General features: G+C 44.4%; 1 protein-coding gene and 1 long non-coding RNA gene across 4 annotated transcripts in view; one reads left to right on the forward strand and one right to left on the reverse strand.

Moving 5' to 3' along the window:
- NOCT (nocturnin) overlaps nt 1-4,522 on the reverse strand; it is a 30,398-nt gene extending 25,876 nt beyond the window's left edge. Inside the window, exon 1 of the mRNA XM_077861014.1 lies at nt 4,345-4,522. Coding sequence (XP_077717140.1) covers nt 4,345-4,507 — 163 coding nt within the window. The 5' untranslated portion in view covers nt 4,508-4,522. The remainder of the gene's footprint in view (nt 1-4,344) is intronic.
- Nucleotides 4,523-4,898: 376 nt separating this feature from the next.
- Nucleotides 4,899-25,009, forward strand: part of LOC144291469 (uncharacterized) — a 92,149-nt gene continuing 72,038 nt past the window's right edge. The window contains exons 1-4 of one of the 3 annotated variants that reach the window (XR_013358733.1): nt 4,899-5,047; nt 5,972-7,600; nt 10,289-10,556; nt 11,157-11,440. This is a non-coding gene — a long non-coding RNA (uncharacterized LOC144291469). Of the gene's footprint in view, nt 5,048-5,971; nt 7,601-10,288; nt 10,557-11,156; nt 11,441-11,472; nt 13,062-25,009 lie in introns of those variants that run through there. The other 2 variants (XR_013358731.1, XR_013358732.1) reach the window with 2 other exon arrangements.

Below are 25,009 nucleotides of genomic sequence, written 5' to 3' on the forward strand. Positions count from 1 at the left end.
ACAAATACACCAATTCCTTCCCTTTCGTAAAGCCTGCTTTGTTCAACTATTTGTTCTTGCTCAGAGGCCTTCTAAACTGCCTTGGGGCCCAAGCTCAAAGATTTTAACACTATCAGAATCCTCTCCCAGGTTTCTCAAACTTTCCAGAAATAAATATCTTTAGAAAGGAGTGGAGCTTATAAAATACTCCCCAAGTGTTCCAGAATCACCCGGGGCACTTGTTAAATATACAACTTAACCAGGCTTCTCCCGGAAGTAACGGATTCAAGTGCATAGGTGAAAGACAAGAAATTTGTATTTTAACAAGTGTCCCAGATTCTGGAAGTACATCTTTTTCTGATGGTATCACTGCTCCTGTGCCTGCCAGCTTCTCATGCGGTTTTCCCTCCCTGTCATCCACCGTGCTCCCTTCCACGGATATACCTTCCTGTTACCTATTCATAGTAGTTTTTTCCTCCAACAAATCCAGCCACACGGATTTCTCATTCTTCTCAATTCCTGACACATATAAGTCCTGTGATACAGTATTTGACCTTTAAGTGTACTATATTCAGTATAACTTGTGGATTGAAGAGTATCTATCTTGTTGATTTTTTCTAGTTAAAGTCCAGTGTTGAAATAGCAAGCAACATTAAATGATTTGCAAATGTTCATAAAGTGTGTTGAATGTGCTTCTGAAGCCATGTTTATTAACTCAAACGCCCCCAGTGGTTTCCTAAACTCTTAGCATTGATATGCTACAAGAAAATGATACCTTAGTTCTCCCACAAGGAAAGCAATTTTTTCTGTAGAAACTTGATAATTACAAGCTTTCCCATTTCTCCTCCCTCATCAGCAGCTTACTCAGAGTTAAGGGACACACTAAATACAGCGGCCTCCTGAAATGAGCTGGTATTTGCTTTTAAACTTGTACCAAGAAAAATGCAACGTGTGATGAACAGTAATTCAGCCAACTCTTAACTATCTGAGAAGGACTCTGGAAGACAGCATTTATAAACCCACAGAGGACTCCGGACTGCTTTTCACCTAGTACAGTAACTGTGGCAATCGCTGCTTCTTTGTGGGGGTGCTGTCCTTGCGTGAGAAAAGACAGCAAAACACTGAGACTGTCTCCCAGTTCCCCTTCAAATTCTAGTATGGGAGGATTGAATGGCTGTACTTATCTTCCTAGTGATCTCTGATTGCCAAGGGGCAGAAGTTAGGAAGGAAATGATTATCAAGTGGAGTCCAGAGTTGGGACTCAATACGTCCCCCCAGGCCCTCAACCATGTACTCTCTCAAGGGAGAGTACCTATCAGGTACCTGTAGACTTCTCTTGCCAGATTGCCAAACGCCTAAACTTTGGGCATAGAAGAATGATCTGGAGCTTCATTATTATTGTTAGTTTTTTAAGTAATGTGGACTCTGGGGCCCAGCAATAACAACTCTATTAATAGGTCTAGAGTAGGATCCATTAGTCTATATTTTTAAAAGCACCTAATGCTGGTTCTAAGCCTCTTTGGAAAACATTATAGGGAGGCTCTTCTCTCACCCTGCTGCATCGATGCTGCATGCGTTTCCCTTTTTGCTCCTCCCTTTTCCTAAGTAAAATGTTTTAATTTTTTTTCAAACCTAACCATATTTCAAGGCCCAGCTCAAGTTATCTATCAGTTCTTGAAGCCTTAAAAAAAAAAAAAAAATCACCTTTGCTGTAAGGGACTTCCCAACCTCCAGGACCCTTGTGCCAACTGTAAAAGAATAAAAGGTGTTCCCTTAAGGTAGACACTTCATGTGCAAGCACTTCTGTCTCTAGGGAGTAAACTCTGTAAAGGCAGACTAAGGTTCACACTGTTTTACCACCTATGATAATAAGCACGTACAGTGTATGAGGCATCCTGCAGACTTCTGGAATGAGTGATCAACCAATGAGCGAATGAATGTTGTTTCTTCTAACAAGTGGCTGAAACTAAAAATGCATGAAAAAGGAAAACTGCCTAGACTCTGTAGTAACTAAGAACCATAAAAGTCTCTCAATTTGTCAAACTAGGGTTTCAGAGACTTTTTAAAAGTTCATTAAACACCTCTCTGTGGGGATCCCTGGGTGGCTCAGCGTTTGGCACCTGCCTTCAGTCCAGGGCGTGACCCCGGGGTCCTGGGATCGAATCCCGCGTCAGGCTCCCTGTATGGAACCTGCTTCTCCCTCTGCCTGTGTCTCTGCCTGCCTCTCTGTGTCTCTCATGGATAAATAAAAACTTAAACAAAAACAAAAATAAAAAACCCTCTCTGTGTCAGAAGCTAAACATTCCAAATGCTCTTTTTCCCCTCAGCTAACAGCACGGTTATCCGTATCTGCATTACACAAGATACCGGTAATTGCAGATGTATCTAGGAACCTGGCCTGAGGGACTCAGATACGAGCTGGTGCAGGAGACACCAACTTGTTTTCTCTTTCATTTCTCCCACCTCAAACCTAACAACGTTCCTTTTTAAAATTTCCAGCAAGAACGAATGCTAAGAGTCATTAGGTGGCACCCATTCTAATAGCTATTTCACAACGTACCGAATTCCTATTTGGGGCGGGGGGGTGGGGTGGGGTGGGGTGGGGGGACCCAAAATCCTGGGAATAGGATCAGGGTGATTTCATGTAATGAATGTGTTTACTGCACTATTAAAAACAACAACCAAAAGCATAAAACCTGAGTAATACGGAGTGTAGAGTCTACAGTAACCAGGTTAGCCACTCTAATTTTAAAAGTATGTCTCAGCCTAACCAGCCACCAATAATCTAAGAGCTTAAAGTCTTAGCTTCAATCGCTTTTAGATTTCAGATGATCACTTTCGTTAAAAACATGAAAGCCACGTTAGACATATTCTACCTCTCTGTTTGCCCTAATTAATCCAAGACTTTTGAGTGAAATGTACTTATAATGTAGGATGGTTGGACCAATGTCCTGGACGGTAATAACCTAACTTGAGCACAGCTAAAATACGTTTAGTGCAGTGAATTGCCAGTTTTGAAAGAGAATCTTCATTTCTCATATTAAAAAGTATCATTAGAGGGCTATCTCTGGGTGGCTCAGTGGTTGAGCATCTGCCTTGGGGCCAGGGCGTGACCCCGGACACCCCCGATGGAGTCCCACATCGGACTCCCTGCAAGGAGCCTGCTTCTTCCTCTGTCTCTGCCAGTGTGTCTTTTATGAATAAACAAAAATCTTAAAAAAAAAAAAAAGTATCATTAGGGACACCTGGGTGGCTCAGTGGTTGAGCTTGGGCTCAGGGTGTGATCCTGGGGTCTTGATGTCAAATCCCCCCCCGCCCCCCCCCCCCCCCGCATTGGGCTCCCCGCAGGGGGCCGGCTTCTCCCTTGGCCTGTGTCTGAGCCATGAATGAATCAATGAATCAATTAAAAAAAAAAAAGTCTCATTAATTTGTATGTAATCTTTGGCCACAGTACTGTATCCTCGGGCGGAAGAGGAGGCAGCAAAAAAGGGCAAGTCCAGGGAATGTGATGTAGGAAATTGGCTCCCGACAAACGGAAGGCATCACCTTTACAAGATCTCAACCCAGGCACACAGGACACAGATGGACTAGGTGGGAGAGTGCAAGGCTCCGAAAAAAAATCCAAATAAATGTAATAGGAGTCAATGTGTGTTACCATACGGTGAACACGATTAAAAAAAAAAAATCCGTACCATCTAAATCATCTAAATCATGCAATTCCGTGACCAAACGAGTATCACCTTAGATGACTTTTGTACGCAAAATTCCCATGATTAGCACAATAAGCAGGAAAACCGTCAGACGCTAATCCGCGGCCAAGTCGGGAAAGCGATGCGCCCCGGGCACCGCGTCTGGGGCCCCAAGGGGGACCCGGATGACGCGCAAGGAGGGGAACGCGGGGAGGGGGCGCAGGGACGGGGCGCAGGAGAGGGAACGCGGGGAGGGGGCGCAGGGAGGGCAAGGGGGGCGCCGGGACCCGGCGCGGGGAGGGCAAGGGAAATGCGGGGAGGGGGCGCGGGGACCGGGCGCAGGGAAGGCGCGCAGAGAGGGCAAGGGGAACGCGGGGGGGGGGGTGCGCGGGGAGGGAACGCGGGGGGAGGGCGCAGGGACCTGGCGCGGGGACGGCAAGGGGAACGCGGGGAGGGGGCGGCGGGGAGGGGGGCGCGGGGAAGGGGCGCGGGGAGGGCAAGGGGAACGCGGGGGGGGGGGTGCGCGGGAAGGGAACGCAGGGGGAGGGCGCAGGGACCTGGCGCGGGGACGGGGAGGGGAACGCGGGGAGGGGGCGGGGGGAGGGGGCGCAGGGAGGGGGCTCCGCTTCCCGGGCCTGACCCCCCCGCCCCGCCCCGCGCCGCGCCGCGCACTCACCGGTCCGGGGACACGACCTGGCGGGGGGCGCCGAGGCCGCCGGGAGCCGGGAGGCCGCGGGCGGAGGCGAGCGGCGGCGCAGGCCGGGGGCGGGCAGGCGGCGCAGGCCGGGCGCGTCTCGGTGCAGCAGGGCGGAGCAGAGCCGCCGCGGGCTCTGATACATGCCGGGCGCCGGCGCCGAGGCCCCGCGCGGGGAGGAGAGGGGAGGGGAGGGGAGGAGCGGGTCGGGCCGGGGCCGGGGCCGGGGCCGGGGCGGGCGCGCCCAGCGGGCTCTCGGGGCGCTCGGGGCCGCGGCGCTCAGGCTCCCGGCCGCCCGGCCCAGGCCTCGGCGCAGCGCGGGGCAGGCGAGCCCGACGGCGGCGGCGGAGCGGCGTCCCGCGGGCCGGCGAGGGCTGAGCGCAACCGGCGAGCTCCGCGCGCTGACAAAGCGGGCGCGACCACGCGAGGCCGGGAGGGGGGCGCCGAGGGGCCGGGCGGCGGCAAGACCCGGCTGCGGCTGCGGGACGCCGGGGGCGGTCCTCGGGAAGCGGGCGGACCCCGGGCTCCGCGTGCGGTGGAGGCTGTGCGCGGCGCAGGCGGACGAGGGGCGGCGAGAGGGTTTTAAGGCGACGCGCCTCCCCTTCCGCTGGCGGCAATGGAACCGCCCACAGGCTGGGCGTCGGGAGCCGCGCGGCTGTGGCCCCGGGGACACGTGTGCGTCCAGGTGGGGGCCGCGTCCGCGCGAGCGGCAGGGGCGGGGGAGGGGTGCGGGGAGGGCGTGCGGGTGCCGGTGCGGGCGGAGGGGGCCCCGGGGAGGGCGTGCGGGTGCGGGCGGAGGGGCGGAGGTGCGGGCCGGGGAGGGCGTGCGGGTGCGGATGGAGGGGGCGGGGGAGGGCTGCGGGTGCGGGCGGAGGAGCGGAGGTGCGGGCCGGGGAGGGGGTGCGGGTGCGGGCGGAGGGGGCGGAGGAGGGGGCCCCGGGGAGGGCGTGCGGGTGCGGGTGGAGGGAGCGGAGGTGGGGGCAGGGGAGGGGGTGCGGGCGGAGGGGCGGAGCAGCGGCGGGGTCCCGGGTCCCCGAAAGCCGCCGGTGAGGCCCCGTGGGTGCGGCCGTGCCGCGTAGGCCGGTGCTTCTCTCCTGGGCCGCGTTTTACTCACGCAAAGGGCACAAGGTGGCAAGAAAAATCAGGCTGCAAGGCTCTGATGGAAACCAGCGCTAGAAGATCCCCAAGCTTCGCAGTAGAGGTTACAACAGGCTTGAGAGGGGAAAAAGAAAGGAGAATTTGAAAGTAAAAAAATGTTCAAGGGGGGCGGGGGGAAACCAGCCTCGAGGATTCCGGGAGGTTTCCTGGAACCGGCGTTCGAGTTGGGCCTTGACTGGGTGTAGGTTTCAGCACGGGGAAGGGGGGCGGGGAGCGGGGGTGCGGGTACCTGCGGAAAGGAGAGGAGCAGAGGGCCCGGGGCGTATTCGGGGAAACCCGGACTCTTAGTTCTGTGGGATGGAAGCTAAGGAGCCAGATGCATAGATGAACCCTAGTGTGGATGGCACAGGTGATAGCAGGCGTTGGGTAGGAAACGTGGCTTGTTAATGTTTTGTGAGCTATGCAGAGATATGAGGGTCATTTTTATTTATTTATTTTTACTTTTTTAAAGATTTTATTTAATCATGAGAGACGCAGAGGGAGAAGCAGGCTCCATGCAGGGAGCCCGACGTGGGACTCGATCCCGGGACCCCGGGGTCACGCCCTGGGCCGAAGGCAGACGCTCAACCGCTGAGCCACCTGGGCTGCCCAAGGGTCATGTTTTAAATGGAGGTCTTGTGTCTCTGCCACATGAAAAGGCAGGAGAAAATAGACCAGCTGAGATGAAAGATCTTTCTAGATCAGCATCTGGTATTGCAAAAGAATGGATGGAAGAAGCATCTCCCATTGGGCGGGAAATGGCTGACCAGGAGTGGAAGCGGAGTGAAGGGGACGGTGACCCGAGACTGGATTCCTCTTTCAATGAGTTATGAGCCAGAAATGTTTTCTTGGTTTTCCCATGATTTCCCTGATTTCTCCTATCTTGTGGAATTGGAAGCCTTTCATTAGCAAGGATATTCAAAACATTTTTCAGACCCAGGTTATATGTCTAATACCCACAGGGTATGGATGAGTCACCTGGCACAAGTTGATCATAACTCTAGGAGATAATCTCTTTAGCAAATCCTTAAGTTCTCTTGGTCTCCATTTCCTTATCTATAAAACATAGAATCATACTTCAGTCATTACATGAAATAAAAGGTGATAAAAAAATTAGCCTATAAAAAGTGGGCTAATATAACAATATAACAATATGTTGAACTAGAATCTAGGTAATGGGTATGTGGGTGTTCATTTACAATTCTTTTTCTTTTCCCTATGTTTGGAAATACTCATAATTTTTTTTTTTTTTTTTTTGGAATTACTCAGTGCGGAAAAGTGCTCTGAAAAGTTAAAAGTGTGGATCCCTGGGTGGCGCAGCAGTTTGGCGCCTGCCTTTGGCCCAGGCGTGTGTCTGTGTGTGACTATCATAAATAAACAAAATTTAAAAAAAAACTAAAAAGTTAAAAGTGCTGTTCAAATATAAACTCATTAAAAGGATTTCAAAGGACAATTCTATGCTGGGAGTGCATCAGTACTATTATTTTTATGATATACTAAACCTGCCTATTTTAAGCAATCAGAAAAACATAAAACCTACTTAAAAAATTCATCCAGTAAACATTTATTGAGTGCACGGTATGCCCCAGGCTCTATGTTAGGGCATGCAATAATGGACTGAACAGTCTGTTCACTGTTGAGTGGGTGAAACATTGTATAAACACGAATATAACTACCCGATAGTAAATACAGAATCATGATAGGAGCAAGATACCATGGAGACACAGGAAATACCTAGTTGCCTGGAGAAGTCAGGGAGGCATTTGGAACAAGGTGACTTCTAAGCAGAAAGGGATGAGGGATGATATCCCCTGAGAAGAGCGAGGCAAAGAAAGGAGGGATGTTCCAGGAACAGCAAGTACCACGCTTTGATAAGGCTTGAGTGCAGGGTGCCCATACGGGAGTGGCAGAGATGAGGTGGAAGCAAGAACCAAAGTGTGAAGGGCTCTCAGAAGAGTTTGGACTTTATCCTGAAGGCTCTGAAGAACCTCTGAAAAAATAAGCAGATCGTTTGCACTATCCTGGTTGCATTTTTTTTTTCCCCCATGCCGTCAGCAGTGGGAAGATGGACTGGAGACCAGGGAAGAGTAAGAAAACGCAGGTAAGGAAGAGCATGTGCTGGGTCGGAATCCCAGGAGGAGAGGCAGGGCAAGGATGCCTATTTTTAAAAAACAAAACACAACACACAGGTGATTCTGACGCATATCTCTCTTCCTCTCTCAGCAAATAAATTGGGGGCAGTGATGGTGGAAAAGAGAAGGGTTTTAAGAACTATGATGGAAACAAACCACAGGGCTGAGTGGCTGGTTAAATCTAATGGTCGAGGGAGGAAAGGACAGAGTCTAGGTCTGACTTGGGTGAGGGTGGATAGCAGTACCAAATAAGGAAAAGAGGTGGAAATGCTGCTCTCCAGGGAGCACTGAAGGTCAGCACATATAATTGTGATGTGCTCATGGAACTCCCAGGTGGAGTCACTTTGTAGACAAATAAAAACTATGGACTTGGAGTTCATAGGGTCAGGGGCAAGCACTTTCAAGAGCTCCGGAGCTGAAGCCTTGGATAGTGAGGTCATCCACAAAAAGTCTTTTGAGTGAGACAGGAAAAGCGTGAAGGAGGAGATCCCTGGAAACACGTACCTTTAAGGATTGGTAGAAGGGAGACTCGACACCTGGTCAGAGGAGAACAAGGAGAGGTTGGTGTCTAAAAGTAAGGGGGCAAAAAGCTTTGGGGCACCTGGGTGGCTCTGTTAAGTGTCTGCCTTCAGCTCCTGTCATGATCTCAGGCTCCTGGGATCGAGTCCCTTCCTGCTCAGTGGGGAGCCTGTTTCTCCTCCCTCGGCCCCTCCCTCCAGCTTATAGGCTCTTGGTCTCTCTCTTTCAAACGAAATCTTAAAAAAAAGTTTCTAGAAGGATATAGTAATGATGAACGCTCCCAAGAAATCAAGGTGGGGACTGAATCCTTTGACAGAAGGCGGGTCTTTAGCTACTGTGAATAGTTGTAGACAGGCATGGGAGTGGTGGAGGAAATCAGATTGCACGGATTAGTGGGGCTGGAAGGCTGGAGGTCCATGAAAAACAATGGGATAAAGCCCCAAGTGAGTTTTCTTTGTTTCTTGATATTGGAGCAACCTCAAAATAGAAGCTGAGGAGAGGGTGCCCACTAAACATAGGAGACGTAGTTTTTCTGCTGTTAAGACTTTCTGCTTAGTGCCATTGTTGGCCTGGGAATTCTGTGACTCTGTCTACTAGCTAATCTCTGTTTACTAACATCAGCTGTCTGAAGCAAAGCTACACAAAAAGAGCACGTGTGAAGGCTGGAGGGCAAGGGAAATCTCTCTCCCTCTTTTTTTTTTTCTTTTCCAGATAATCTCTATGCTCAACATGGGGCTCAAACCACCCCAAGATCAAGAGTCACATGCTCTATCTACTGAGCCAGCCAGGCATCCTCTCTCCTTTTTCTAATCAGACCATCAGTCCTTTTGGATTAGGGTGCTATCCTTATGACCTTATTTAACCCTAATTACCTTCCTAAAGGTTTTATCTCCAAATACAGTCATGTTGGGGGTTAGGGCTTCAGCATATGCATTTTGGGGGACACCAGTCTGTAGCGCTGTCAAAGATCGGAAATACATCAGTTGGTTAGTAATCAAACAAAATGAAACAAAGTAAACAATGCTCAAGTTGTCACTTTAAGTTATTCTTTCATTTTTATTAACAGTTAATAAACTGAGTTCATTAATTTATTTTTAACTAGCCTCCACACCCAATGTGGAGCCCAATGCAGAGCTCGAACTTACAACCCTGAGATCAAGACCTGAGCTGAGATCAAGAGAAAGACACTCAACTGACTGAGACACCCAGGTGCCCCAATAAACTGAATTTAATAACAGATATTATCTTGAGCATATTTAAAAATGCAGAAAAATCTCAATTGTTTTAACTAGATTTTTTTATAGTTAATAAATTCATTTGAATATCTATGTTAGACTCCTTTGGAGTTTTTTTATTCATTATATGCTTTTTTCTCAGAAGGTCACACTTTTTGTAAGTTGTCTTTTCAGAGGCTGGATCATCAGGCATCCTGAGTCAGGAGAATGTGTCTCACATCTCCTGTAACTGCAAGCAGGTTTGATTGCTCTGGACCCCATAACTGCTGTGGGGCTGGGGTCTTGCTTCCCATAACATGCGTCTAGCTCGCAGCTGATGTGCCCTGAGCGCGCCAAGGTCAAAGGAATCAGGTTCCTGCAAAATGTAGGACTACTTTGAGGAGTAATTGAATTTGGCTCAGTAACTCCACACAGGCCTTATAAATTCTCTGAGAACGGCATTGCTGCCTGCCATCCCTTCCTCCTTTCCTCCCTGCCTGCTTTCTCTGCATCTTGCCTCAGACCGGCTGTAGGATGACCGCTCTCTCAGCCTCCTCCAAGTCTTTCCTGTTCCCTTCACAGACCTTGCCCTAACAAATCTTTTGCATGTGTTAAATGCCAGCTCCCAAATCTCAACAAGATGAAACTGAGTTTGTTGCTCACTGTTGCACAGGAGAGTTACCACCTCCAGAGAGCTTTGTTGTGTCCCAAAGGGGAAAGGGTGAGGCCTGTTTCTATGGAGATTTTGAAGTTTGATTTAAGGCAGGTCCACCAAGGAGGAGATCAGTCAGGTTCAATTTGTGATATGATAGTGATTTAGGATTGGTGGAAACGGGGAAGGATTAGCGAGGTTGGGAGAAGAGTGGTGGTAGGAAAAATGTCAACGGTTTCTATTAAAGAGTTGATTTTTCTTCTTTTCTTTAGGTTTATTTGAGAGAGAAATCGAGTGAGCACGTATGGACACAGAGAGGGAGAAGCAGACTCCCAGCTGAGTGGGGAGCCCAATGCAGAGCTCCATCCCAGGACCCCAGGATCATGACCTGAGCCCAAGGCAGATGCTTAATCCACTAAGCCACCCAGACACCCCCAGTTGATGATTTTTCAAACAAGTTCCTGAATGAACAATAAAGTCATTTGCCCGGATAAGAGGCTTCTGGAATAGTACAGTTATGCCAATGAAGACAATGGAACAGTAAGTCAGGTTACTGTAGACTGGGGTGGGGGGTGGGGGTGGCTGGTTTAGGTTTCACATTCATTCATTTTAGGTTAATTACTTGGCCTCTACTTCTTGGAGGACAGACTTACACAGCTACAAATATAAAAGCAAATTTCAAAAACCTTTCCTTGTTTTCTTTGTCTCAGTAATGGACAAACTCTCGTAGCAGTCCATGACCAGAAATTAGATTTTAATCTTTTATTCTTCATGGCCTCAAGGAACCATCAGATTTCCTCTTTATTCCTGAATTGTAACATCCAAAGCTATTTCATGGTCTTACTCTTGCAAGGTAAGGTCCAATGATGCCATATGAAATGACTATTCCCTGCTTCCAATTTATGGGCCAAATATTCTTTTTCATGATTAAAATTAAAACATGGCGATTAGCTCAATAAGAAGCTCTTCTTATTCTTTAAAAAATAAGTACATAAAGCAAAATATCTCTTTTTTAAAGTCACCAACTTTTGTTACAATTCATGTATATCATAGAAAAAGGAATGTAGCAAACAGGGTAACGTGAAGAAATGTTTTAAAACTGCAGGTTTGTACATGCTGCTCTGTTTACATCTGGAGCAGGTTCTCCCTCACATCAGGCACAGCAGCTGCACTTGCCTGATGCCTCCTTGGCAGATGCAGCCCTGGGCATGCTTGGCACAGCCCATGGGGCAGCAGGGGCAGCAGCTCTGCTTACAGCATATGCACGAGTGGGCACAGATGCGGGAGCCACGGGGGGAGTGGGAGCAGTTGGAGTCCCTTTTGAGCCAAAGTGAGGAACAAGGCCCAGAGCAGGTAATGCTGAGAGACACTGGTGCGGCTGGAGGCGTGGTCCATTTCTCCCATTTTTTTTTTTAAATGATTTCATCTATTTTTTTTTTTTTTTAATTTATGATAGTCACAGAGAGAGAGAGAGGCAGAGACACAGGCAGAGGGAGAAGCAGGCTCCATGCACTGGGAGCCCGACGTGGGATTCGATCCCGGGTCTCCAGGATCACGCCCTGGGCCAAAGGCCCACGCCAAACCGCTGAGCCACCCAGGGATCCCTGATTTCATCTATTTATTCATGAGAGAGAGGAAGAGACACAGGCAGAGGGAGAAGCAGGCTCTCTGCAGGGAGCCCGAAGTGGGACTTGATCCCAGGACCCCGGGGTCACGCCCTGAGCTGAAGGTAGACGTCTGCTCAACCAGGTGTCCCCATTTCTCTGTATTTTTATTTTTTAATTTTTTTTGTGTTTTAATTTTTTTCCTTTTTTCTTTTTTTTCTCTTTTTTTTCCTCTGTGTTTTTAAAGAACATTCATAGTATGACTGAAATCTTCAAAGCTTTACAAAGAGGACAGCCCATTTAGTTCATCGGTTTGAGATTGTGTTTAGCTGATAAGAAACCTGAAATAACTGGCTTAAAACATAAAGATAGTGCTTCCTTTTTTTTTCTTATTTAAAATAGCATAGAAGCAGGCAGTCCAGGGGTTGGTGTGGTTGACCAAGAAAGAATTCACTGACCATTTAAGCAAACGGGGATTTTTTTTGGGCAATTAGAATTGTGATTCAGAGACAGATTCTGGTAGAAACCTGACTTGTGTTCCGAGGAAGAGGAAGGAGGAGCAGAGTTATGAAGATGAAAGGTCACGAATGCAATCCTTATTTAGGATCAGTGAGCCAAACAGGGATGTGAAAGTCGGTCAACTGGGATTGGTTGGGTTAATATGCAAAAGAGGAATTGAAACTTGTCCTCAGATTGAGTTGGCTCCTTTTGAAGTGAGAAATGTGAAAAGTCATTCAGGTGTCCTGGTGAGAAGAGAGTTAAGTCCAGGCTGAGAGCCTGCCCCTGGCAAAGGGTTCATAGTTTCTCAGGTGATGATTTGCATAAATTCCTCCCTTATGGCCTCCTGATCCATCGATCTATCTAATCTATTTAAAGAAACTGAAAACAGTTTAGGTTTTTTTTTTTTCTTTTTAAGATTTATTTATTCATGAGAGAGAAAGAGAGGTGGAGACACAGGTAGAGGGAGAAGCAGGCTCCCTGCAGGGAGCCCGATGAGGGACTAAATCCCAGGACCCCAGGGTCACGACCTGAGCAGATGCTCAACCACTGAGCCACGGAGGTGTCCCCCTCCTGGTCCTATTTAAAAGAAACTCTTAGCTAGGCTTGCTTGCTCCATTTTGAAATCTTTTACATCTCCACATCACCTGAGATTGTGATTCTGATGATGGATAGTTGGAAGATAAGGATCCCTGCCTTTGGAGGAACTCATCCTTTAAAAGATTTTACACCACCCTGGAAGGAGCCCTCCACCCTTTCCCACATGATAGATGACAAAGACCTGATCAGATGACAGGCACATGTTTGATCAGATTAAAACACCCCACCCACAAGCTCATAAAAACCCCTAGACCTAGAAACTCCCCATGGCAACGTTCTTGGGTCCCATCCCTCTTTGGGAGCTTTGTACTAACACTCAATAAACTTTGTTCTGCGGCCCACACTCCGTCTGGTCCATCTCTTCATTCTTTGAAGCAGCGTGACCAAGAAGCACGGGCATCGAAGGAAACGAAATCCTGCAATGGGATGCCTGGCGGCAATGGGATGCTCGTTCTCTGTGTCTCTCATGAATAAATAAAATATATATTTTTTTAATCCTACAATGATTCCTTGTATCTTTCTGCTCTATCACCCACTGAATAGAGTTTCCAGCATTCAGTTTACCTCATTGTTCAAGATAGGGCTGTTGGAGCCATCACGTTCACACCGTAGGCAGGAAGCAGAAGGAAAACAAAGGACCACACCAGCTATTTGTTCCCATTTTCAAAGAGCTTTCTTTAAAGGACTTCCAACAAGTTCCATGTAGATCTCATTAGTCATTTGGCCACACCTGTCGGCCTGTAGAGAAGAGTAGAAATGAGGGCTTCTAGTGGAGCACATGGTCTTCAAACAAGCTAGAGAACCTGACATTAGATTGGCAACTAGTAGTTTCTGCTACACATGAGAACCGAGGAAGTGTGACTTTTATATTTGGAGTAAGCATGTGATACGTCATCAAAGCTTAAATTGTGTCACGGTAAATAATACCAGAGGATGGGATGAATATAGGAACATCCTCTTTTGCCCGTGCTGTTACAATCTGCTATGGAATCTAGCTGCTTGAGTATCAGAACTGATAATAATAATGACCAAAAAAATAAACTTCCCCTATTTCTTTTTTAATTTTTATTTATTTATGATAGTCACACAGAGAGAGAGAGAGAGAGGCAGAGACATAGGCAGAGGGAGAAGCAGGCTCCATCCACTGGGAGCCTGACGTGGGATTCGATCCCGGGTCTCCAGGATCGCACCCTGGGCCAAAGGCAGGTGCTAAACTGCTGCACCACCCAGGGTTCCCAAACTTGCCCTATTTCATTTCTTTTTTTTTTTTAAAGGCTTTTAAAAAAATTTTTTATTCATGAGAGACAGAGAGAGAGAGAGAGGCAGACATAGGCAGAGGGAGAAGCAGGCTCCATGCAAGGAGCCCTACATGGGACTTGATCCCAGGTCTCCAGGATCAGGCCCTGGGATGAAGGCAGCACTAAACCGCTGAGCCACCCGGGCTGCTGTATTTCATTTGTTCTTTTTTTTTTTTCATTTGTTTTTAAAACAAATATTTAAGTGTCAGGCACTGTTCAAGATGCTTGAGATCTACCAATAAACCAAGATTCCTGCCCTTGTAGAGCTTAGATTCTAAAAAGGGTATATAGATAATGAACAATAAGTAACTATTTCTTTAAAAAAAATTTTGTTTGAGAGCAAGGTAGTGAGGGCAGGCTCCACGCTGAGCATAAGCCCTATGTGGGACCTCATCTCACAACCCTGAGATCATGACTTGAGCCTAAATCAAGAGTCAGACACTTAACTGACTGAGCCACCGGCATATGCCCCACTAAATATTTCAATAATGAAGACCTAACTTAGAAATTTCAGGTCTTAAATTATACTTTAGGACACTAAATCTATCTTAACCATCTCTATCAAATGACAAGACTACAATTTAGTAACCAATTTGATGTCCATTATTCAAGGGAAACCAATCTGTGTACGTCTAGGGAAGTACAGTGCCTCAAGAGCGATGGAGTGCTCTTCCCGAGGGATTTGGTGCAAGTCTCACAGAGCTTTAGAAGGAGCAACTGAGAAACAGCATGATTGGCTAGGAGATCAGGGATTTCCTTATAAGGCTAGCAGGTTTGGTCTTCTAGGGTAAGGTAAGCTAGCTAAAGCTGAGTTGGATGGTTATGATTGGTGTACAGTGGGATTCCTTGACTGGTGTTTCTGGTCCATGCAGACTGACGAGTTTAGATTTGTGACTTGGACTGGGCCACTGGGTAACCTTCATTTTGTGGGTCCAGTTATATAAAGTAGATTAATGATATCACTACTCCACATAAGTGTAAATTGGTACAACTTCTTGACAAATGCTATGAAATGGTCATATCCTTTGATTCATTAATTTTAATTCTTAGGAATCAGAATCTACCGCAGGAAATAATCCTAAACACCAAAGGCTTTCTGCATAAAGATATTAATCTTTTTTTCCATTGTTTCAGATAGAGAAAAACTGGAAGCAATCTATCCGTCCGGTGATAACATAATGGTTAAATAAACCAATACCTCCATTGACATTAAATGATGTTTATGAAAACTACTTAATGGCATGGAGAAAAAAAAAATGGCATGGAGAAATGCTTCTAGTGTTTAGTGACAAAAACCCAAAACACCTACAGTGCAAAATTATTGGAAGAAAATACACTGAAATATTAATAGTGATTATCTTTGAAGGTTGGGGTCCTTATCCCCCTACTTGGATACATTTTTTTCTTATTTTCTTGATTGGTCATTTATAAACAGGTAAAAATAAGAAATGAACACAATTACTGGAGACTGATTTATTGTTCTAAGGTGAGTACTAAGTAATTGACCTCCACAAGTATTGACCTCACATTGTTATGCATCTGTTGTCTTTCTTTTTTTATTTTTTTTATTTTTCATTTATTTTATTTTATTTTTTTTTTATCTGTTGTCTTTCTGTCTATACAAAGATCTGCTATAAGTTTTTCATAATCGGCCCTGCTAATCATCTAAATAAATTGAAATCATATCAGATTTTGACTAGGTCTAAGGAGAAGAAGAAAACCAGCACTTCCACTGATGGAGTAGTCCAAGCTCCTTCAGTGTCACAGGAAGAACTTTCAGAGATTATCTGTGCAATCTTTTTTATTCACAAATGAGAAAAAAACAGAGGCCCATAAGGTTAGGCTGATAATAGCTAAACAGGAAACGGGAGTTAGGGTTACTGACTTCCTGAAAAATCAAGCCAATCTCTAAAGTCCAACCAGAGCTTCATGATTCAATTCCCCAGTACTGGCTATAATTTAAAAAGAAAAGAAAAAAAACAAGCTATCTGAGAATGCTGATGGTAAGGGGAAGCAGAATAACTAGCTGTCAACTCGACATTTGGACATCTGCTTGAATATGGAAACAGATGATTTAAGGTTTTCGTTTTAACAGCTTTTTTGAGATAAATACCATAACAGTTCACCTGTTTGAAGTATACAATGCAATGGTTTTTAATACATTTGCAAAATTGTGCAACCATCATGGCAATCAATTTTAAAACATTTTGATGATCCTAAAAAGAAATCCCATAGACACTAGCAGTTACTTCTTCATTTCTCCACAAGCCTATCCCCGGGCAATCATGAATCTCCTGTCTGTCTCTATAGATTACCCTATCATGGACAGTTCATATAAGTGGAGCCATGCAATATGTGGTCTTTTGGGGCTGCTTCTTTCACTTAGCATAATCTTTTCAAGATTCAGGTACTCATTCATTGTCATGGCCAAAAAAGTTCTATTATAAGGATATACTGCATGTTGTGTACCATTTCGGTTGGTATATTTGAGTTTCCACTTTTTGGCTATTACGAATAATGCTGTTGTGAACATGTGTGTGCCAGTTTTGTGTGGACATATGTTTTCCTTTCTCTTGGATTTATACATTAGAATGGAATGGCTGAGCCATATGGTGACTCTATATTTAGCCTCCTGAGGGATTGTCAGACTATTTTCCAAAGCAGCTGTACCATTTTACATCCTACCAGCCATGTTAGGAGAGTGCCTATCCGCCCCCCCCCCCTTAGCAGCAAGTGTTACTTTGTTTGTTTATAGCCATTTTAGCTAGCGGGTATGAATTGATGTTTTATTGTTTTTGATTTGCATTTCCCTAATTATTGATGACGTTCTGGGAAATGTTTATTCATATTTTTGTGCCCATTTAAAACATTTGGATGATTTGTCTTTTTATTATTGAGGGTTTTTTTTTTTTTTTTTTAAAGATTTTATGTATTTGTTCATGAGAGACACAGAGAGAGAGAGGCAGAGACACAGGCAGAGGGAGAAGCAGGTTCCCCACAGGAAACCTGATGCGGGACTTGATCCCAGGACCCAAGGGTGACACCCTGAGCCAAAGGCAGATACTCAACCACTGAGCCACCCAGCACCCCTATTATTGAGTTGTAAGATTTATTCTTATATTCTAGATAGAAGGCCTTTATCAGATATAATTTCCACAACTTTTTTCCTATATTTTAGGGTTGTCTTTTCAGTTTCTTTTTTCTTTTTTTTTAAGTTTTACTGTTTTTTTTTTTTTTTTTAAGATTTTATTCATTTATTTATGAGAGACACAGAGAGGCAGAGACACAGGCAGAGGGAGAAGCAGGCTCCATGTAGGGAGCCCGATGAGGGACTCGATCCCAGGACCCCAGGGTCATGCCCTGAGCCAAAGGCAGAGGCTCAACCGCTGAGCCACGTGTGTTCCTGTCTTTTCAGTTTCTTGATGCTATTATTTAAAGCATAAAAGTTTTGAGTTTTGATGAAGTGAAAAAGTATTTGTTTTTATCACTTGTACTAAGTGGTTTTGTATCTAAGAAACCATTGCCTAACCCAAAGTCACAAAGATTTACCCCTATACTTTTTTCTAAGAGCTCTGTAGTTTTAGCTTTTACATTTGGATCTATGATTTTTTTTTTTTTAATAATCTCTACACTCAATATGGGTTTGACCACTCACAACCCTGAGATCAAGAGTCACATGCTCTTCCAACCAAGCCAGCCAAGTACTCCTCTATGACCCATTTTGAGTTCATTTTTGTATATGGTGTTAGGTAAGGGTCCAACTTTGAATTGTCTTGGCACTTTTCTTGAAAATCATTTGACCATGGGACACCCAGGTGGCTCAGCGGTTGAGCGTTTGCCTTTGGCTCAGGGCATGATCCTGGGATCTGGATCTGCATCGGGTCCACATCAGGCTCCCTGCATGGAGCCTGCTTCTCCCTCTGCCTCTCTGTCTCTTATGAATAAATAAACAAATCTTAAAAAAAAAAAAAAAAAGAAAATCATTTGACCATGAACATAGGAGTTTATTTCTAGACTTTCTATTCTATTCTATTGAATTATATCTATCCTTTTGCTAGTACCAAACTTTCTTTTTTCTCTTTTCTTCTTTCTTTCTTTCTTTCTTTCTTTCTTTCTTTCTTTCTTTCTTTCTTTCTTCCTTCCTTCCTTCCTTCCTTCCTTCCTTCCTTCCTTTCTTTTTTCTTTCTTTTCTTTCTTTCTTTCTTTCTTTCTTTCTTTCTTTCTTTCTTTCTTTTCTTCCTTCCTTCCTTCCTTCCTTCCTTCCTTCCTTCTTTCTTTTCTTTCTTTCTTTCTTTCTTTCTTTCTTTCTTTTCTTTCTTTCTTTCTTTCTTCTTTCTTCTTTCTCTCTCTCTCTCTTTCTTTTTTTTTTGAGAGAGGGAGCTGGGAGGGTCAGAGAGAGGAGGAAAGAGAGAGATTCTTAAGTAGGCTCCTACTCCCAGTTTTGAGCCCAACACTGGGCTCAATATTATAACTTCAAGTTCATGACCTCAGCCAAAATCAAGAGTTGGACACTCAACCAACTGAACCACCCCGACCCCTCAGACTGCCTTGACTACTGTAACTTTGTGGTAAGTTTTGAAATTAGAAAGTTGTGAGTCCTTCAGCTTTGTTCCTTTTTTTTTTTTTAACTTTGTTCTTTTTCAAGATTGTATTGGCTATTGTTGGTTCCGTGAATTTCTATGTGAATTTTAGGATCAACTTAATTTCTGCAAAAAAGGCCAGTTGGGATTTTGATAAGAAATGTGTAAATCTGTAGATCAATTTGGGTAATATCGCCATTTTAACAATAATAAATATTCTGATCCATAGACATGGGTGTCTTTCCTTTATTTAAATGTTCTTTAATTTTTTTCAACAATAATTTTGCAGTTTTAGAGTATAAGGACCACCTGATTTCGTGGAAAGAGCAATAGGTTTGGGATTAGTCAGGTCTGGATTTTTTTTTAAAAGACTTTATTTATTTATTCATGAGAGGCACAAAGAGAGGTAGAGACACAGGCAGAGGGAGAAGCAGGCTCCCTGCAGGGAGCCCGATGCAGGATTCAATCCCAGGACTCCAGGATCATGCCCTGAACCAGAGGCAGCCGCTCAATCTCTGAGCCACCCAGGTGCCCCAGGTCTGGATTTTAATCCCAATTTTACCACCCAGAAACAGTGACATTGGAAAGTTACATAATTTCATGGATGTACATTCTTCATCTGACTAATGAGAATGGCCAAACCTATTTTACATTAAAGTTAGGGTTAGATAAGGAAAATACCCTTAGCAATTGAGTCCAGCACATAGTAGGTATTCAATAATATTAATTCCTTTGGAATATTACTCAGCCATTAGAAACGACAAATACCCACCATTTGCTTCGACGTGGATGGAACTGGAGGGTATTATGCTGAGTGAAATAAGTCAATCAGAGAAGGACGAACATTATATGGTCTCATTCATTTGGGGAATATAAAAAATAGTGAAGGGCAATATAAAAAATAGTGAAAGGGAATAAAGGGGAAAGGAGAGAAAATGAGTGGGAAATATCAGAGAGGGAGACAGAACATGAGAGACTCCTAACTCTGGGAAACAAACTAGGGGTGGTGGAAAGGGAGGTGGGTGGAGGGTGGGGGTGACTGGGTGACGGGCACTGAGGGGGGCACTTGATGGGATGAGCACTGGGTGTTATGCTATATGTTGGCAAATTGAGCTCCAATAAAAATTAATTAATTGATTGATTGATTAAAAAAAACAAAAACCAAAGGATGGATTTAAAATTTTAATTTATTCTTTTGTGTGGCTTGGAAGCAGGTCCTAAGAAATAAAAAAATAAAAAATCACTTAAAAAATTATTAATTCCTTTGGGAAATTCCTCATAGCATTACATCAGGTCATGGTGTTACCCTTCCTTTCTTCCTTCCTTCCTTCCTTCCTTCCTTCCTTCCTTCCTTCCTTCCTTCCTTCCTTCCTTCCTTCCTCCTTATTTCTTTCTTTCCTTGGCTCCTTGTCCAATGTTGGGCTTGAACTCATGACCCTGGGATTAAGAGTCCCATGCTCTACCAACTGAACCACCTAGGCACCCCTCATGATCTACTTTCTGATTGATCGATGTCATTGTTTTATTTTTGTGTGGACCTGTTTTTAAAGTGTAAGTGGCCTGTCTACTCTTGTCTATTTTCTGCACCATGGTAGTCAGACCAATTTCCTACAATACCGTTTCCAATTATATTATACTCTGTTGAATAGCTTGCAGTTTTGCCCTGGTACTTTCTCTATAGAGTCTAAACATCTCCAACTTTCCAGGTCTCATACTACCCTGTCAGCATTCTATTCAGGTTAGTTTTCTCTCTCTAGAAATTAGACCAGAGATTCTATGTCATGTAGGAAAGCAAAGAGAGTTGGGATGCCATCTTGGGCTTTCTGCCACAGACATCTGTCCCTCCATCTCCACAATATGTGGGCAACAAACCAGGTTTGGACAATTGTAGGCAGCTAGACAATTAAGAGCATTCTGTCTTGTAGGCTTCAGGTTGCATGGCTCTATAATTAAGCAGAACTCCTCTTTATTGATCGTGAAGTAGTAAAATAGAGACTGTCTCAGTTATACAGACGATTGACAAGATTGGAAATTTAGAAGGTTAAAACCGATAGTCCAAACCAGCCATTCAAAATGTAAATAAAACAAAATGTAAATAAATAAGCAGAGAAAATATTACATTGCATTTATGAATATAAACATGATAGGATAGATTCTTTTGACTAGTTATCAGTCTCCAGCTGACCGAATCCCAAGCCTACCATGGCAACCAAAATTTATTTAAATCCCCAGTGTCCATCAGTGAAACCTATAACAATAAAAACAAAAACAACAGATAAACAACCCTATAACATTCCAGTTGGTTTAACGATTGGAAGTGTGGGTTCCACACTTCCTTGGAGGTGTTGTTTTGGGAATAAGAGACCAATTGAAAAGTTTCTCCCTGATTATCTCTCTAAGATACCGCAGTGGGCTTGGAAAGGTAGATGTGATTATTTCAGTCCAAACTAATGACTTCACAGGGCCTACATACTGACACAGATCCTCTTCCTAATGGACTCTTGTATAAAAATAGTCCTCCCACTCAGAGCTCCTAATTAATCTGGCCTGCAGTTTGTTCTGAGCACATATCCAGTTCTGAGTCTTGCCCCAACAACATTTCTGCCTCATGGTCATTATGTTTTACATATATTTCTCTTTGGCCTCTTTCCCAGTTAAGGAAATGTGTGCCTCAGCCCAGTCCTCATCTCCCACGCCGTGTATCATCAATTCTAAGACACAGATTTGATTTTTTTCCTCACATTTTAATACCTTGGAATTTGAGATGGTTTCTTAAGTCCAATGAAATTTGATATGTACATTCATCAGAGGTATAATTATAACCAATCTTTTCCCAGATCTTTTTTGAGATCTGGTTTTGTTCACCTAATGCTGACCAGGAAATTTATGGTTTTCCTGCCTTTTGCTAAATCCTGGTTGGGAAACCCTATGACAGGGTCATCATAGAACCCAGAGTCTTGGATCCCAAAGGACAGAACTTCTATAATTTTCAGGATGTCTTAGACATTTTTTCCCAATGTCTAAATATTGTGTCTTCCAGTGCAGCAGATGCAAGGGTCCCAACCTTACTTTTTTATTTGGCTTAAATGTCATCTATTTGTAAAAGCCCAAGGCATTAGGAAGTGTAGTTTCCCATATATAATATTTCAGATGTTCCCTCCTCTGTTTCCCCCACCCAAACGCCCTGAAAAACTGTGTTAGTACTAAGGCAAACTGATTGAGCTGATTTTTATTAACATTAGAAAGTCTCTGAGCTACTTGTCCATATAAACTATAATCCATTTATCTCATTATAATCAAACTTTGGTACATGTTGCTAAGCTCTTTGCTATCTGTGCCCTAAAAAAAGAAATGTTTTTTATATATATCATTTGCAGATCTCCCTGTCAGATGTCTGGAACTAATTTGATAGTCCTCCAAATTGTATTCCTAAACTTTTCATTAGCTTGTATAATAATTGTAGGGAGCAAACACCAAAATTGGTAGTATTCTAGGGAGCTTTATTTAAAATTGAACCAGGACCTTTAAGCAGACACTATAATAGGATCTCATCAGCTGCATGAAGCTCTGCAATTAAAACTTCCATCCATGAAAGATTTATCTGCAGAAAACTCTGGTACCTTTAGCATCAAAGGAACTGCTAGGCTGGAAGTATAATCACAAGTTAAGACTGTATGCTTTCAGGGCCACATAGAATTATTTATCAGAATCAAGACCCTTCCTTGCAAATCAGCTGATATTCCTAAAGCTGTGTGAAATGGCTGGGAAATTATATTTTGTAGCAGCAATATTATTATTACATAGGGACTCTATTTAAATGGGATCACCAGTCATTTTCCAACTTTTAAAAACATCAGAACATTTCTATTAAAAATCATAATTAAAAAAATCAATTGGCAGTGTTAAAAACACAAAATGGAATCAAGTAATTTTGAAGTTCTAATTGGCATTATTAAATGGTTAATGAAATTAAGTGTATTGGGCAGCATCCCATCAGTAAGGAGAGGACAGCTCCTGAGTTGTACAAAATCGAAGGTTTTAATAGGAAGGAGGGTGGGGCCGGCAAGCTATTAGCGAGAGAAAAGAAAGGCTTGTTTCAGGCCAGATCACCCACCTTCCCTCACAGGGGAGCGCGAGGGTCTTATTATGCAGATGACCTCATCTCCCTTGGGGGGATGGAGAAGGCCCCCGGGATGGATTATCTTACGGGTATTTATGGGAAAATGCCTGACTCACCCATTAAGGTTTCTCGTTTCTGGGGGAGGTTGAAACTGCAATTAGGTTAGGTATTAAGTCCTGGCTTCTGTGACTTGGCCTGGCCTAAGTGACACCATTTGGGGCCTAGTTTTCTTTAAACAGCAGCTGGTACAAATCAATACTATGTAAGACAGGAGTACTATTGGGATGTAGAGGCTACAGGCTCCAAGCAGAGTAAACTCTGTAATTGGTGATAAGGTCAGAAAACAGACAGCTGTAACTAGAGCCAACAAGTAACAACAAACAGGTGTGTAGTGGAAACAGTGCTGGGCAGTGGGGAAAGGGGGTGCTTCTCAAGCTTGGCCAGTCCACAGGGACTAACCCATGATCAAATTTCTTCAGGTCTCTTGTTTAATCATAAAAATAAGTGCGAGTCTGGTCTTATTGTACACCATAACATGGCTATGTTTGTGTTAAGTAAACTCGTTTTATTCCTAAATCCTGGAGCAAAATGTGTATCACATAAATATGCTGTGTGTATGGTGTGGCTTTGTTACAGGATTTCTTTTCCTTCTGTTCCCGAGGTTCTTGGCCAAGCTGCTTCGAAGAATGGAGAGGTGGACTAGACAGAGAGGTGGGCAGCAGAGCAAGGTTTATTGAGCCCCAGCACACAGCTCCCAAAGAGGGAGGGGGCCCCAGAGAGAGTTTCTACCTCTAGGGGTTTTATGGGTTTGTTGGCGGGCTGTTTTAATCCGATTAACCCTCTCTGGGCTGGCCACCCAATCAGGTTTTTGTCATCTACCTACCACATGGGAAAGGTTGGGGGGGGGGTGCTCCTTCCCTCTTAGGGTGGGGCCTCCTGTCCCTGCCTGCCTCTCCTCTGGCTCTCCTGCATTAGCTTCAGAGAAGCTGGCATGGTGCTGAGCTCTAAACTGTTGTGCACTGAGCTGGGCTGGGGGTGGGTGTTGGGAAGTCTGCCAGCTTTGGGGAGAGAGAGCAAGAGAGCTGAGGTGCAACAGTCCCAGCTGTAACTCCTACAAGCTGCATGAATGTGGGCAAGTTATTTATGCAGTCTGAGCTCTACGCTTCAGTTTCCTCAGCTCTAAGATGGTCTCAGTACTGCCTATCATGGAATGGCTATTCATTTTCCCCTTCCTCTTAAGTAACAGCACCCTGGGTTTTAGCAGGGCACAGGGTTCAAAGACTACATTTCCCAGCCGCCTTTGCGTGATGATGGGGCCATATAACTAAGTTGAAGTTAGCAGGTGTGGAAGGGACTGCAATAGGGTGCAGTTGTTTCCTGGAAGGTGGGTATGACCACTGGAACTCTGGAAGTCTTTTTTTTTTTTTTTTAATTGTTCTTATTTAATCATGAGAGACAGAGAGAGGCAGAGACACAGGCAGAGGGAGAAGCAGGCTCCATGCCGGGAGCCCAATGTGGGCCTCGATCCTGGGACCCCGGGGATCACGCCCTGAACCAAGGGCAGATGCTCATCCAGGTGTCTCTGGAAGTCCTTTTGAATCATGAGAAGAAGGGTAACACTCTACAGATGGTGGAATGGAACTGAAAGGACCACTTTATTTTTTTATTTTTAAAGATTTTATTTATTTACTCATGACAGACACAGAGAGAGAGAGAGAGAGAGAAGCAGAGACACAGGCAGAGGGAGAAGCAGGCTCCATCCAAGGAGCCTGATATGGAACTTGAACCTGGGACTTCAGGATCACACCCTGGGCTGAAGGCAGGGGCTAAACCGCTGAGCCACCCAGGGATCCCAGGACCACTTTACACACTGGCATACTACTCCAGAACCGCCTACCTCAGGTCATCTCTTACATGAGAGAAAATGAGATTTATGAAATACAACAGGAGGGAGAAAGGGTTCTTTTATATCAGTTGAACCTAATCCTAACAGATAACTCTCTCTCTCTCTCTCTCTATATATATATATATACACACACACACACCCATACGAAATTATTATATGTAACATATTAGTATATTACATGTATAGTATTAATCAAAGGAGATAAATTATCTAGACCAGGCAAGATCTGGAGCCCAATGAATAACTTCTGTAAAGTAGATTCTATTGATGATTTTGTCCTAAATCAATTATTACTGTGATTGTTGTAAAATAATAAATTTGACTCATCATTCTGTCTATATTTATTAACTGGCATTCCATTTTATTTATTTATTTTTTTAAAATTTA

Source organism: Canis aureus, chromosome 20, assembly GCF_053574225.1.
Source record: "Canis aureus isolate CA01 chromosome 20, VMU_Caureus_v.1.0, whole genome shotgun sequence".
NCBI lineage: Eukaryota > Metazoa > Chordata > Mammalia > Carnivora > Canidae > Canis > Canis aureus.